Here is a 15,213-nt window from a genome sequence, read left to right on the forward strand (position 1 = left end):
CTGGGAGAGGAGCGTGCATTATACGCGTCCCCGAAGTCGCAAGAGAGGGAAGACGCGGTAAGTGAGAGCCACGATCACGCGCCGGAGAAGAGCGGCAACGCCGAAATGGATATTTATGAGTATCCTAGTCCTCCTTTAGGAAAAAAAAAATCTTATAATCGTGCGTTCAACGTCAAATGTAAGACACTTTGGCATAATGGAGGATCTCTCGCGCGATTCTTCCCTCTCGAAGAAGTCCGACAATAGACACTTCCGGACTCAATCTCGAAATAATCTTCGTATAATGCGACGGATACAAATGATGACCGGAGAGCTGCCGTTTTATCTTCCGCCGTGTGCACGCCGGAGTTGGATAGGAGTCGACGTTGAAATGTGTTGTTTCGTTAAAATATTGAGCGGCTCGCGTTGCGTGTGTATCGTTCGGAAACGATAGGATACATTTGGATGCATTTATTAATTAAATAAAATCCGCGCGCAATTCGATTATGAGCTGTATCCGGTATCGTATTTCGTATTGCATTGTTGATGCCAGTTAATTTATTTACACGAGCATTATGAACTCCCGTTATAGTCATGAAAAAATTGTATTTAAAGATCAGCGAAATGGACGCACGTCTATATACGCGGAGAGAATTTTCTCTGAAAATTTATTCTGAAAATTACGTAGCAGCACGGCATTTCCAAGAATTTTATGAGAGCTTTTTGAAATTTTACCATACATTTCACTAATAATTGAACTCGGTGTACTAGTGGTAAAATTTCAAAAAACTCCCATCAAGTTCTTCAAAGATGCCCCATGTTGTCCCACGATTACATGATTTCCCGAATAAATTTGAAGAGAAAATTCTCTCCGTGTAGATTATATCGGCCGATGAAGATCTAAGCAAATACGATGTAAACTGGTTAGCAGATAAGCCTATGTATAAACGTATCCATAATTTATGATATTACTATAGTCGCGCGGCGCGTGTAATGTTACTTTGCCGTGCCGAAAACGCCGGCAGCCGTCGGCAGACAATGCTATTACTGTTAAAGCCTAAATTAACAGAGGAATCGTCGAGCGATAAGCCGGCAACCATAATCGTGCATATCACATTCGCACATGGCACGGGCGTCTCTCAAGGTCGGAATAAGCGTGTTGATTGACTACGTGGCGATCAATTATTACAATACGTCGCACACGTGTCGCGCCGTTTCCTTTGATCTGTCGCAACGATAAACCGCAACGTAATTTCGACGATGATTATCGATCTCTCTGATTCAGGAATATTCTGAAAAATGCGGGAGGGAGAATCTGACAATGAGCGCTATTTTCCATAAATATGCCCAGTTTTTTCCCCGCTAACTTCGAGAGAATTTCATTATAAAAGCTCCTTAAGAGCGAGTTTCTTAAGATTTCACCGTTAAACTTATACGCGCGCGGGATAGAAACATAAAGTAAACATTTGCGGAAAAGTTATACATTGATTCACGTTCGGGAGAGGCAACTTTTTGGCAGATTTAACTCGTTGCTCCCGCGATATTGACTAACTTTACGAATCCGGAGGCTTCATAAAAATGGCATCAACTACTGAGAAAACTGAGAAATCGGCCGTGTGCTAGAACGCACGGTAGGGGCGCTTGAATATTCCGCTAATGGAAAAATGCTATTTCGGTGTCTCTGACGGTGTCTCGTTGCTTTTTCCGACGCGGCGTCGTGAATTGTTAAAATAATCCCTGCATATGTCGCCATTATACCACCCACATCTGCGCGCTTCGCGACACGATGATTGCAGGGAGAATTGGCGAATGCGACGTATGTGCTGATCGAGCAATCATTTGTTATCAGCGGCATCGATATTCCGTGGACGACGCAATAAAATATTTTCCCATGCATATGCATGCGATGGGATATATCCGGCGAATCGATGATGCATCGGAGGATTTTCTGCCGCGTCGCGCGCGATAAAGTACATACCATCTCAAGAGCACACGGGAGAATTTTTCGAGTGTTTTCTCACCAGGTCACGTAACGTTTCGAGTAATGGAAAGCAGACAGAGAACGGACGAAATCGAATATAATGCATATCGACCGATCTCTTTCGTAAGGTCGTAATCTCGATTTTACGCAATTTTTCGGCATAAACACTCATTCAGGAACGGAATGAGCGTTTAAACGGAAAAACCGGAAATTGTGTTGAAATAATTATGATAATTTATCAAATCGTTCAGCGATTTTTATAACACGTGAACTCATTGACGATAATGATTCCATCTAACGAAAACCTGTGTTATATGTCCGGTATTTAACAGCGCGCAGGACAGGTTGGAAAAAGACGGTATATGGATTCACTTAGTAATTTAATTGGCCACCTCCACCTGTGCCAGGTCCAAAAATGGCGTTTACGTTTCAAATGGACGTTAAATTGTACTTGTTTCATGATCGTAGAATGGAACGAACACTTTTCGAACGTCTGTCACCGTGAAACGCCAAATTGGTCGCGTCCATAAATTCCAAGCGCGACGAAGATGACAGCAGAGAATTCGGCGAGCCATTCGGACGGACGCGCGTTTTAAGTAGGCTCGCCTAATGAGAAGAAAGCGAATTGGTGAAAATTGAGGCAACGTACGTTTCGCCACACCACTGTCGGTCGATTTGTATACGAGGAACGCACGAGGAGACGGGAAATAAAAGAGCGAGATATAGAGATGTGCGTGAAACATTTGTAACGTAACTCGCACGATGAATCGATGGTCCATAACGGCAACGTTTGAAGGCGCGAAAGTAATTTCGCATAAAACTAACGAGAGCGCCGGGAACGTTTCCATTCTTTTTTTCCTCCCCCAGCTCTTTCCGCGCGTTCGATACGTTTCCCTTTTCCTGTTTTCGCCGTTCATTAAATGGTCGTTACGGTCATTTTCCCGCTTCTATTATCTCCATCGCGCCCAGTGTGGACCGCGCGCTAACTTTTCTCACTCGGGCTTTAAACTGCAGCCGGCGCAGCCACTGCACTCGCTATCTTTGCTCACGCGCCTGCAACGGATTTATCCGCGAACTGCTGCACGCAATTTGAAACTGTGCCGGGCTCGTATATCACGGGGCGCTAATATCTGAAATGCGCGCAATCTAGCGCCGCACAGGTTACGAGCCGCACTCTGCGCTTTAACTACTAAATTAAATACGAAAATTGATGATTTTAGATGTCGCATTTTTTAACGCCGACTAGAACGCCCGACAGTCTGCTATTTAGGGCCAGTTTCACAAACGTCGGTTAACTGTTAACCAGAGTCCAGTCAACTCCCTATCCTTTTCTATCTTATCATCTAAGGCCCAGTTTCACCAAACATCGCTTAACTTTAATCTTAGTTTCATTCATGTTTGTCTCTTTCCAGAGTAACAGTTGGAAAAAGACAAAGAACGAATGAAGCTAAGTTTAAAGCTAAGTTTAAGCGACGTTGGTGAAACCGGGTCTAAGAAGAGGCAGAGAATCAATTAACCTTCGGTTAGCAGTTAACCGACGTTTGTGAAACTCGCCCTTAGAAGAACAATCTCACGAATTAAATAAAACGGGAATTCATTTGCAATCAATGGAAAAGTTAGGCTTCTATCGTCTCTTTTATATATTTTTTTTAAGTAATTAACAGCCGTAGAAATGCCGATTTCACGGCCGACGAGAAAGCATACCCTGCGGTAGAAAGAACCGAAGCGCTAATCGCTTGACATACGTTGAAACTTGCGAGTTTCTTTTTCCGTTTTGACGGCGAAATGATTACGCAAGACGCTTTCGCCGCGAAAGATGAATCCGCAAACGCAAATAAATTAATAAGCCGCGAAGTGTTGCGAAGAGAGCGCAAGTATCCCACGTGTCTCTCCTACGCGGGCTAATGCACAGCAAACCATCGACCGTCTGACACAGGCACAAATCTTCGTTCCCAGAACGAATCGATCGTTGACCTAAACCGGTCTTCCCGAATGAGACTCGCGAGAGAAAGGAAATAAACGAAGATCGGGATATATGTCATCCGCCGACACGGACTTTCGGAGACGGCGGATCCATTCACGCGGTGAGAAAACGCCGCGAGATCCGACAATATGTTAATCGGAAGAAAGTCATCGGTTTCTGCAAATACGCATTCACCACACTGAGAAAAATCTCCATCGGATAAACCAATTAAATAGTGTTTCCGCTAGTTAATTTTTCCGATTACGTTTTCCGTTTGAATTATGGATACATCCGATAAAATTTGATTGAAAAACCGATCATACTTTTCGTCGGATATACAATTTAATTGGAATACCCTGGCTGAGGTAATATTTTTCGCAATAAATTTAAAGATTTGAAATGTCTCTTAGTCCTCTATTCCTTCAAATTTGTGTTTATCACATTTGAGAATAAAAATTTTATTAATTGGATATACATATCCGTTTGTTATTATGTAATTGGATTATCCGATTATATTTAATCGGGCATTTTTCTCAATGTGGTGTTCGGCTCCTGTTGCCTTTGTCTTTTAACTTCTTTATATTTGTCCGAAATTTTCTTTTCGCGAACGCTCGCACGAATTTCTCGTTTAACTTTTCGTTTGCCCTCCAGCTTACACGCAATTGAAATTGAGGGAAGGAGGATCATCCTCGATCCGCAATAATCGTTTGCTCGTTTACAATAAAATCTCCCCGAGTCATGGATCGTTAAAGTTTACGACACCGCCAGCTTTTCGAAAGCGGAAGCTGCGTCGATGGTCAAACGACAGAGATCGTTTCCTGTAACAGTCTCACGCAACGAATCTAAAAGCGTTTTACGCGATCGCGAGAGAGACAATCGTAACTGTAACTTACGCGCGCGTTGTAAGTTGCACGGTAAGACGCGCGATAGTGGCCCGACCGTCGGGGATCAATTACTTGTAAATCCAATGACTATATATTTCCCGAAGCGCTTATTTGTAACGCTAATGTGTTTCGACTCTTACGAGTCCATTCACGCCCTGCCATATATTACGTCGAAAAGGTATTGTTCGTACGTAGACGGGAGAAGCGTCCGCCATTACAACTCTCAATGCGTCGGGACATATATCTCACTAAGCTGACCGTACTATATCAAGTGTACGTGATCTGTTTGCATCGATGCATCCGTTGAAAGAAGAAAGACACATGTTTATATACACGTTTATGCATTCTGTTCTAATGATATGCAAAATAATTATAACATCGACTGATCTCTTCCGCGAGGTCGTATCTCGATTTTACGCAATTTTCGGATTTTTCTGCTTAAACGCCCACTCTGGTCCAGGGAACAGTCGATATGCCATTTTCGGTCACAGTTGGATCTTCGTAGCCTAATAAGTCTGTGTAGATTTTTGTATTTTTCTAAACGTATAGCGAAATCGGTTGCAAAAATTGCAAATAAAAAATTAATGTTTCAACGAAGACAAAAAAAATTTCTACAAATTTCTATTTCAAGCAGTTATTTTTAGGAATTTTTTGTAGTTATTTATATCAATTTTTCCGCTAGGGAACCGATCTTATTTTTCATCTGGTATATCCACTTGCTATTATGTAATTAAATTATCCGATTATATTTAATCGGACATTTTTCTCAGTGTATGGATGCTACACGGATCATTTTACTGGCTAAGAAATATTTCAAGGGTTATTTGCGACGATCCTTAAATATAAGAATTGACTGTAAACAAGCCTCAGTGTACACTCAGTGCGCACTCGTGCAACCGAATTCGCTATTAATAAACTGCGCGCCGATTGTTTGTCGGTTTTAAAGTCCTTTATACTTCGGGACAGTAAATTCACATCGAATCGATAAAACGATTTTAGTTTGTGACGCCTATTTAAAATCACTGTAAAGAACCTCGGCGTGTTGAAAATCTTCGCAGAAATAATTTATTCCGCATACGCACAGATTGCTGACTGAAGATATATGCACATTAGATCTCATATTACTTTGTTTAATATTATTCTTAAAATATTTATTTCTAAAAGAGATAATATAATCGTTGGTGTTTCTACAACATTATTCGATGAAACTGATATAATTCATGTTCGGAAAATTTGTCTGGGGTGCATTTGAAATGCATATTGAACTGACCATTCTGCATTATCTCTTACAAACATTTAAATTTTGTTTTTATTTTCGTACGCTCGATTGCACTTGAAAACGTTTTTACGTTACGAAACATTTTAACTTTTTTACCACTGTTGATCCAATACGTATGTTGACCCGATCGAGATATAGTATACACAAAAACAATCTCGAGCAAATAAAAATATTTTATTTTAATTTCACGATACATCAGCGCGCGCTTTGCACGCCAAGTTTTTCAATCCCTTCGCGAGGAGATTAGAAACGGCTTATCGTCGGTGCCGAAATTCGACAGGCTGGAGATAAAATCCCGTTACACGCGATCGATTGAACGTACGTGGCTTGGCATTGAGTAATGGGAAATCTTAGCGCGGATCAAACCTCAGGCGCAGCGTATGCGAGAAGTCAGCGACGAATCGGAGCAATTAGCCCGGGAATCGGGCATGATCAGGTGGAAAATTGGCGCGAGTGAGATCGAGTGCCGAGCGATCTCCACTCCGTCGAGGTGGAAATCCCGTCCTAAACTGGAATTTTGAGACACGCTGAAAGCGCGCGCTGTCGCTTACCGCGGCCGCGCTTGCTTTAAATTCATAAGCAACGGCGCATAAATTTGCACCGACGATAATTATTCCGCGAGCGAAATTTCGTAACGGAAAGTGTTCCCCGAGTCGTAATATAAGGGGGCGCGCGGCTCAATATATAAAATATATAATATATAAGCCGCGTGAGTATAGAATATAAAGTGGCCGCGCCGTATGCTGCATTGCATATCTAATGAATCGATTAACATCGTTCCACTTTCGAAAGTTCCCGCGGTGAGATTTCAATGCGACGTGTTACACTGATTATTGCGCCCGCGAGAAACGAAACGGCGGCGGGGCAATTGATCCGCCGAGGGGACGCGCCGCGTTATGCGAGACACTACTGGCCACCGCGATCGTGATTTATCTATCTTCGACGCATTGGGCATCTGGTCACGGAATCGATTGGTGCGCGCGGATGTTGAAATTAATAGGCGTCGTAAGATTCGCTGTCGCATTTTACATTGAATCGTCATCAGGTTGGGTAATTTGAACCGCATCGACGAAATACGAGCGAGTGGCCTCGCCCTCGTTGGATAAATCACGCGACGAAGTATAAATTTTAAAGCCGTAATTGCAAGCGGTTTACACCGGGAGATCCGCTCGGCGCGGATAATTGCGGTGTCCCTCTGTCTACCGCCATAAAAAACAAAAGACAGAAGTGAAGCGACTTTATTGTGATGAGAGTCTCCGCGTTTACGCCAAGAATGGCATCCGGAATACTAAAAGTTGCGGCCAGCCTTCCGTGGAGAACGGCAGGTTAGCGTTTTTTCATCGCGATTCTATTCTATCGTGGGTCCATAAAACGCGGCAGCACGGAGACGTTGGAGCACGTGTATGCGCCTTTACTAAGAAAATCTAGAAAGAGAAGGTCCAAGACTCTAAAAGAGGCATCCCGAAGGTTGATCCTTGTAGCGTCTTTCAAGCCTATCGTATTAGGTCCATAAAACGCGACAGCATGGAGACGTTGAAGCACATGTACCATATGCGTCTTTACTTGGTCCAAGTTCTAGCATCGTGAACACAGGCCTTAAGAAAATGTAGAAAAGAAAGGTCCAAGACTCGAAAAGAGACGTCTCGAAGGTGGATCCTTGTAGCGTCCCTGCGCTTCTTTCCTTTTCTGCACATTGACTTTGATTTATTTATCGCCCCTGTATGTCTCGCCGTAGATGTGTTGCAATAGTTGTCACAGCTGCCACGTAGTCGCGCGCATAATAATTCGCTAATCCTCCCCTGGCCCTCCCCGACTCGCCCGCGCACTCACGCAGCTCTCTCTCTTTGTCTTTCCGCAGAGTAACCTGACAGACGGGGAAGAAGATCTGCCTGAAGACGCTTTCTCGCTGCTGTCGGTGCTCCTAGTTGGTTCGCTAAACTTTCCATTTGATCGATCGTGAGTCGCCCCTCGAAGACAGCCTCCCGAGAGTGCCTACTCTCGGAAGCTCCGATCCGACCCCGTCCAATCATACCGCGATAGTCTCTAGCCTTTCTCTCCCTCTCCCGACACCCTACCGCCGCTCCCTCTCCTCCCCGGATTTTGTTTTCCATCCCCAACGCTTTCTTGCCGCTTAATATAACCGATAGAATCGAATAAATTATGATTGGACGCGAGTCCCCGAGGGCAGGTGTCGTAATTTCTGTCCTATCGACATTCGCCACGAATTCCGTTCGGCGATACCCCTCGGAAAACCACCACGATACTGTTGTAACATAACACTTTGCTAGAAATAAAAGAATTTCGACTCTCTGTGTGCAGACCTTTTTATTTAACAGACGAAGAGTCGAAAGTCTAGGCCACGTTTTTAAGAGCGGCATTGTTGAAATTTATCGGGAAATACGCGTCGCAATTAATTTACTAGGATTAGCAGGTTCCTCGTTGAACTTAACTTCTTCCTTCAAGTAAGGCGTTTGTATAAAATCGGAAGTGAGACGTAGTCCCGTTTAAAGAGCTCCGCAACCTATGCAGACGTTCGAAATTTTGAGAGGAAGAGCAAGAATTTTCCTGACCGACGTTCCAGCGTGTATTACTTTGCTACGTGGGGTGCTTACGTTATCGATAAAATAAAGGTTCGCGAAGCGAATTATATACCCTGCTGAATCTAGCCTTTTAAAGGGGATGTGCACGTGAACCAGAACGGATTTACCGGCTCTTCGTTCATCTCGCTCGCCCGTAGCTTCACCTGTATCTCATCCTTTCAGCATTCGCATTCGGGACAGATTAATCTCAGAAATACTACACGTCGTGCCGGGCATTAAAAGTCGCAGGAGATTACGGCCACCCTCGAACTTTCCCCACTCTGAGTAATCGGCGCCAATCTCGACAGAAACAATTTCGTCAGGCCTGAGAAGGTCGGGGCTTCCGAGATCCTTCCATAAATAATATCGATTATACCTCTCGCGCGGTCTCGATGTACAATATTATACGTGTCTCCAAAATTGCACGAAAAGACACATATATGCAGCATCCGGTAATAACCGATAACACCGATATTCGCAAAAGCGTCAGCGTGACGCGGCTTTTCTCGATTCATCCACCGATTCAATTCGAATGAATAGCGGCGAGAATCATATTTCATCGGCGACCGACGACACCACGCCGGATTTCTCTAAGGTCCCACGCGCTTCGAGGGGCGACGTGTTGTACGGTTGAACAGTAGCGTGTCCTGGCGATTCTCGGCTAGACGGATCTCCGCGATATCCGCAGGACTCCTCCTCGTGATCCTGATATTCTTCTCCGTCGCCGGCAACGTCCTGGTCTGCGTGGCGATCTACACCGACCGCGGGCTACGGAGGATCGGCAACCTCTTCCTGGCCTCCCTGGCCGTCGCCGACCTCTTCGTCGGTGGGCTGGTGATGACCTTTGCCGGGGTCAACGATCTCCTCGGCTACTGGATCTTCGGAATGTGGTTTTGCGACATCTGGATCGCCTTCGATGTTATGTGCAGCACTGCCTCTATCCTGAATCTATGCGCCATATCGCTCGACCGTTACATACACATCAAGGATCCCCTCAGGTGAGGCTGATCGTCGTCGACAGCTTCGAAGGAGGATCGTCGAGCGATTCATTAATTAAAGATTGCAACTGTTTCTCAGCGTGACTACGCGGACAGAATTTTTTTTATTTGCAAAATCTATCCTGAAAATCATGTAATCGAGGGACGTGGCATTTCGAATAATTTTGTGAGTTTTTTGAAATTTTACCATACAATCTATTAGTATTTATACTTAGTATACATTTTACTTGTAGAATGTACGGTAAAATTTCAAGAAATTCTCATACAGTTCTTGAAAATGCTATATTGTACCAAGATCTTCAGGGTAAATTTGAAGAGAAAATTCTCTGTGTAGAAGACAGTTTTAGAGAATGAAATCACTTTACACGATATACCTTTGGAACCGTGGAGAGTTCAAAATAGTTAAAAATTGTTGCAAAAATAATGTCGCACACATTCGAAAATGGACTGGATGAGGATTATAAAGATTTGGATCTTTCAGGTACGGTCGTTGGGTGACCAGAAGGGTTGCCATTGGCGGCATCGCCGTTGTGTGGCTTCTAGCAGGACTCATATCCTTCGTGCCGATCAGTCTAGATCTTCACAGGAACGATGATCAGCCCGCGATTGACGACGAGGTGGAGGTAAGGCGCCCGCAGAATTTAATCGCGGTTTTATTAATACCAACAGCTCCAATATATCGAGTAAATTCAATGTATCGTCTAATTTAAACACGTGAAACGTGACGAAGCGATTTTCCATCTCGTCTCTTAGTTTTCTCTCTCTCTCTCTCTTTCTCGAGCAAACTGTCAATTTTAATTATCGAGTAATCCGTTCGATTAGAAATTGATAAAATATGAATTCCGCCCGATATTTCAAGTGTCGCGCAATGTTATGAAAGGTCCGCGATTGTAAGGCCCGGTTTCGCTAACGTTGTTTAACTTGAAGCTTAGCTTAATTCGTTCTTCGTCTCTTTTCAACTGTTACTTTAGAAAGAGACAAACGTGAATCTAACTAACAATAAGATTAAAGTTAAATGACGTTTGGTGAAATCGGGCCTTAGGCTTTCACCAATGTCGCTTAACTTTGAGCTTGGTTTAATACGTTCTTTGTCTCTTTCCAACTGTTACTTTAGAAAGAGACAAATGTGAATCAAACCAAGATTAAAGTTAAGCGACGTTTGGTGAAACGTCGGGCCCAAGTGTTGCGAGAGTTTTCAAGCGCGTTCCGCGACGTATCAGCCACGTGAAATGAAATTCGTATCGAGCCTCGAGTGATGAAGAATGCAACGAATGTGTGGCGGTTGCGCTTTCGAATACCGGAGGGATTAAAAATAAATGACATTTCTCGTTTTACCCCGTCACGCCATTCACGTCTGAAGCAGTTCACGCAATCCTTGCCGTTTCTCCGTTAATTACTCGTCTTTTACCCTTACAGGAGCACCCTACGTGTGCCCTAGACATTACACCCACCTATGCGGTGGTGTCCTCTTGCATATCTTTCTACGTGCCCTGCATCGTGATGCTGGGTATTTATTGCAGGTAAGACCGCTCGCCGCCAACTGCTCGGAGGCGAATTAATTTAGCTTCTTACTTCCGCGCTCTCGTAATCATTCGCCGTGATCTTCGTGAGTGACGCAGCTCCCGTGCGTCGCTCTGTATGTACCGCAGCTCCGATAACAAATTGGCGATATCGCGGGCGAGCCCGAGGGCAAATCCGATGCGCTCGGAAAAAAGCGTCTTCGTTTGAAAATCCATAAAATGTAAATCGCAACAACGCCGGACGTGCCGCAAATCTGTTTAGCGGTACCACGCATCGGAGATGCTGATGAGTTTCCAATAAACGTCGTGTCTTCGTCGTTTCTTTGATGTATAAAGATACAATTTTATGTTTTCATTTCGCTGCCACGACAGTAGATAAAGTTCTCTCTGATAGGGACCGACAAATCGAAAGAGTTACCTGCCACGCGTTAAGTCACGCTTCCCTCTTTCAGGCTCTATTGCTACGCGCAGAAGCACGTGAAGAGTATCCGAGCGGTGACGAAGCTGCCGGACACCTCCATGGCCAAGAGTTTTCGCTCGAAGAGCAGTCGCTGCAAGCCGCCGAAGCCGCAGACGAAGACGAAGCCGACCAGCCCTTACCACGTCTCCGACCACAAGGCCGCCATCACCGTCGGCGTAATCATGGGCGTATTCCTGGTGTGCTGGGTGCCCTTCTTCTGCGTCAACATCGTCGCAGCCTACTGCAAGACCTGCATATCTCACCGAGCGTTCCAGGTGCGACGCTTCGCGCAGACTGCATTCCAAGGCATCTCATCTCAACTACATTCTTGTTTTTTTCAATTCAAAATCGAATTCTTCCGCTGACAGAAAGATTGAGAGATCATTCATTCAAATCGCCCGGCGAAAACACTTGGAAATTATAAGAGTCTATTACTCCTTTAAACAGAGCAGACTTTTCTTGTTTCGCGTGTGAGAAAGGGGGCACGTGACATTTTCGGCCGAATTGAGTTAACAATGAATCCTGTAGCGTAAGATCAAGACGGTTAAAAATTCTTTTTTAATGAGAACTTGTAAATACTCTCTTAAAGTCAATCGGTGGATCGTCACTGAAAAGCGCTCCGATAGGAGAATATTTGGAGAATTATGTGACGAAGTCTGGATGAGACTTGGAATGCTGGAATTATGCGTACATATTTCGCACAACATATGCAGAAATAGAGACCTTTCATCAAATATTTGCCCAATGTATAATATTTCTAAATAGTATGTCAGCAAAACAGCTGCGTTTTGGCGAACCACCTTAATGCAATCATTGTGAAATTTCCTCCTTTTGGATGATGCAATTATTACACAATCATTTGAGACATTTTCCTATTAGGGCGGTGAATAGTCGCTGATTGACTCTAATTGTAAGAGAGTCAATCTCCCTTTTCAAGACAAACTAGGTTAAAACAGCTTTTATTTCCTTCAAATATGATTTTGTCACGTGTATCCTTTCTACTTTGACCAATTCAGTTGTTGCTCGCGCATAAAACTTTCCCGACGTCCGTAAAGGTTTACCAAAGTCGTTTCTCCCTGCCCGGACAGATTCTCACGTGGTTCGGCTACAGTAACTCGGCCTTCAACCCGATAATCTACAGCATCTTCAACACCGAGTTCCGGGAGGCGTTCAAGAGGATCCTCACGAAGGGAGCGCGCGCGCGGGGCAACCAGCCGTCGACCAGCGAGTGCGGGGAGTTCCGGTCGGTGGTGGTGCAGAAGCGGAACGGTTCCATGGTCGAGTGTAACATCAGCCCGAGATCGAGCGCGGACAGCTGCCAGGTCGGGGTCATGGCTCAACGGCATCGCGACACCATCGTCAGTGCCATATAAACGCGCGCTCCTCTCGGCTTCTCTCCTGGGTCTCGCTCTCGCCGCTCATCCCCGAGATCGCCGTCTTCGTTTTACTCGCCGATCCTGTCGAGGAATTTGCAGGAGGCAGGAGACACCGACATCCTCTGGCGGGGGGTAATGACGACGAACGCGAGTTAAAGCGCGCCTCGTGCGAAGAGGAATCCGCTCTTCGTCGCGACGCGTCGATCTTCCGCGTCGCAGGGGACACATCGATTACGAAACATTCCTTTTTATTGCAGCACTTAGATCCGCAGTTTTTGTTCGCCGGTTTAAAATTGGTTCCGAGTCCGCAGTGGAAAAGGCCATCGTGATACAATCCATGACAGATTGCACGATTTCCAGTGGAACGATCGCTTATTGTTATTGTTTCGTACGAAACTTGCGCCAGTGTACATAAAATCAGCATACGGCACCGCTTGCGCCAACAAGCGGAGTTTGCTCTCGCGTGCTAAAGTTTAGTATTTGCATCCGCAAAGGATTGAACGCCAAACCGCCCGTCTGCTCAAAGGAGGAGACTGCTGCTGCAGTCGCGACGACTCCTGTGCTCTCTCGCTGTACAGCCGCTCGCGTAAGATAAGCATAAACTGAGGACGTTGATAATACACTCAGCCAATATTGTTGAATCTCTCCTCACGTAATATCGATCAATGTTCTAGTTAGCTGTCGTTGATTTGGCCCGAGGATTCTCTCCCCCGGACCGAACGCGGGAACCGCGCAGCTTGTATCACCCGGACGGATTCCGGGAAGATGCGATGTCGTAGATGCGGGAGATGCAATGCAAAATCCGAGACGTTTGCCGGATATTGAAACGAGCACGTCGTGTTCTCCCACGGTCGTCACGACTCGATTAATATGATAACTGCGAGTGACGCGCAAGTTTCTTCAAGGAGTGCGATATTTTCATTTGTAACGCATGTGTATGATCGACGAATATTTCTCTCTTCTTTTTTTTTTTAATAGCAAAGGAGTGAAGGCTGTGGTGCGTTTGACCATGTAAGCGCGGCATTTCGCGAAGACATCAATCATTGTAATTAAGACAATCACCGGAACCCACTTCGAAACATATCCCGAAGACATAATCCACCGAAATCGTAGTGTTGTCTTCTTCTTTCGTTCTTTTTTTTTTAAGCAATACGACGACAGGCGTAGAGTGGGATTTGTCGATTAATAGAAAAATCCAAGTGTAGCGCTTAGGATACTAATCTCGTCAAGCAATCTCTTTAATGGAGCAAGGTCGATAGCCGATCTACTCGGTGTTAAAAGCTGGATGTTACTAAAAAAATACCGATATGTTTCTAAATAGTAACGTCTGTCGAAACATCATGAGAAATATATATATAAAAAAAAAGAAAAAACTTATACTAGCAATAGGTGAGCGCCAGCGGCGCGCGCGACACGTCGCGCCCGTGAACTATAGAATTCATTTTCCATCCTGTAAATAGCCATTTAATTATTTTTCTATTTGACGGGCGCGAAGAGGGACACACGGCGGGATCGCAGTCGCAGAAATGCGAGGTCTCGCTCCATGGGCGCGCGCTCATTGCGGACGTACGAGAAAAAAAGTCGTCGTCGTCGAGCACCCGTCGAATCTCAATTCAATTCTGCATCACATATCCGAGTGGAAGGAAGCGAGCCAGTTTTTTGGCGCTCGCGAGGATCCGTCGAGCTTCCGATGGTACATCTATATCTACGGTACAAAACGCGCATTACGATCCGGCGCGAGAGGAAACGACAGGGAATGCCTGTACACCATGTACGAGTGCATGCACGTTGCGTGGACTGCGTGGAAGCGGTTGTAGGAAACAGCGCGGAACTCTCTAGCCGGCAGGACGTGCGCGCAATGTTGATGTATACTACTGATATATTCGAAAATGACCGTTCTCTGTAAATATATTAGACTAAGACTTCGACAAGAGCATCCGACTCGTGACTATTCACTGATCTCCTTCCGCCCGACTCCCACGTCCCGCTGAGGCGCGGAGAACGAGCAGCAGGCGCCGAACAAGATGTTCTTATCGCACATACACTTACATCTATGATACAGGTATAAACACATATATACATATACTAATGAAATTTAATTCACCTGAAAGTAACGGTTGGTACTTGATTCATTTACCATTCGTGCTTCTACAAACTCTAAATTGAACGTTGTCTCGTTATATTCGATGCGTTA

At 44.9% G+C, this 15,213-nt stretch overlaps 1 protein-coding gene across 1 annotated transcript in view; it reads left to right on the forward strand.

Moving 5' to 3' along the window:
* LOC105568065 (dopamine receptor 1) overlaps positions 1-14,960 on the forward strand; it is a 94,303-nt gene extending 79,343 nt beyond the window's left edge. The window contains exons 2-7 of the mRNA XM_012023440.1: positions 7,945-8,014; positions 9,354-9,663; positions 10,145-10,286; positions 11,080-11,183; positions 11,636-11,918; positions 12,732-14,960. Of these exons, the coding sequence (XP_011878830.1) occupies positions 7,945-8,014; positions 9,354-9,663; positions 10,145-10,286; positions 11,080-11,183; positions 11,636-11,918; positions 12,732-13,016 (1,194 nt within the window). The 3' untranslated portion in view covers positions 13,017-14,960. The remainder of the gene's footprint in view (positions 1-7,944; positions 8,015-9,353; positions 9,664-10,144; positions 10,287-11,079; positions 11,184-11,635; positions 11,919-12,731) is intronic.
* Positions 14,961-15,213: the final 253 nt, after the last annotated feature.

This window comes from Vollenhovia emeryi, unplaced genomic scaffold (assembly GCF_000949405.1).
Source record: "Vollenhovia emeryi isolate VEMERY1.0 unplaced genomic scaffold, V.emery_V1.0 DF939132.1, whole genome shotgun sequence".
NCBI classification, from domain to species: Eukaryota; Metazoa; Arthropoda; class Insecta; order Hymenoptera; family Formicidae; genus Vollenhovia; species Vollenhovia emeryi.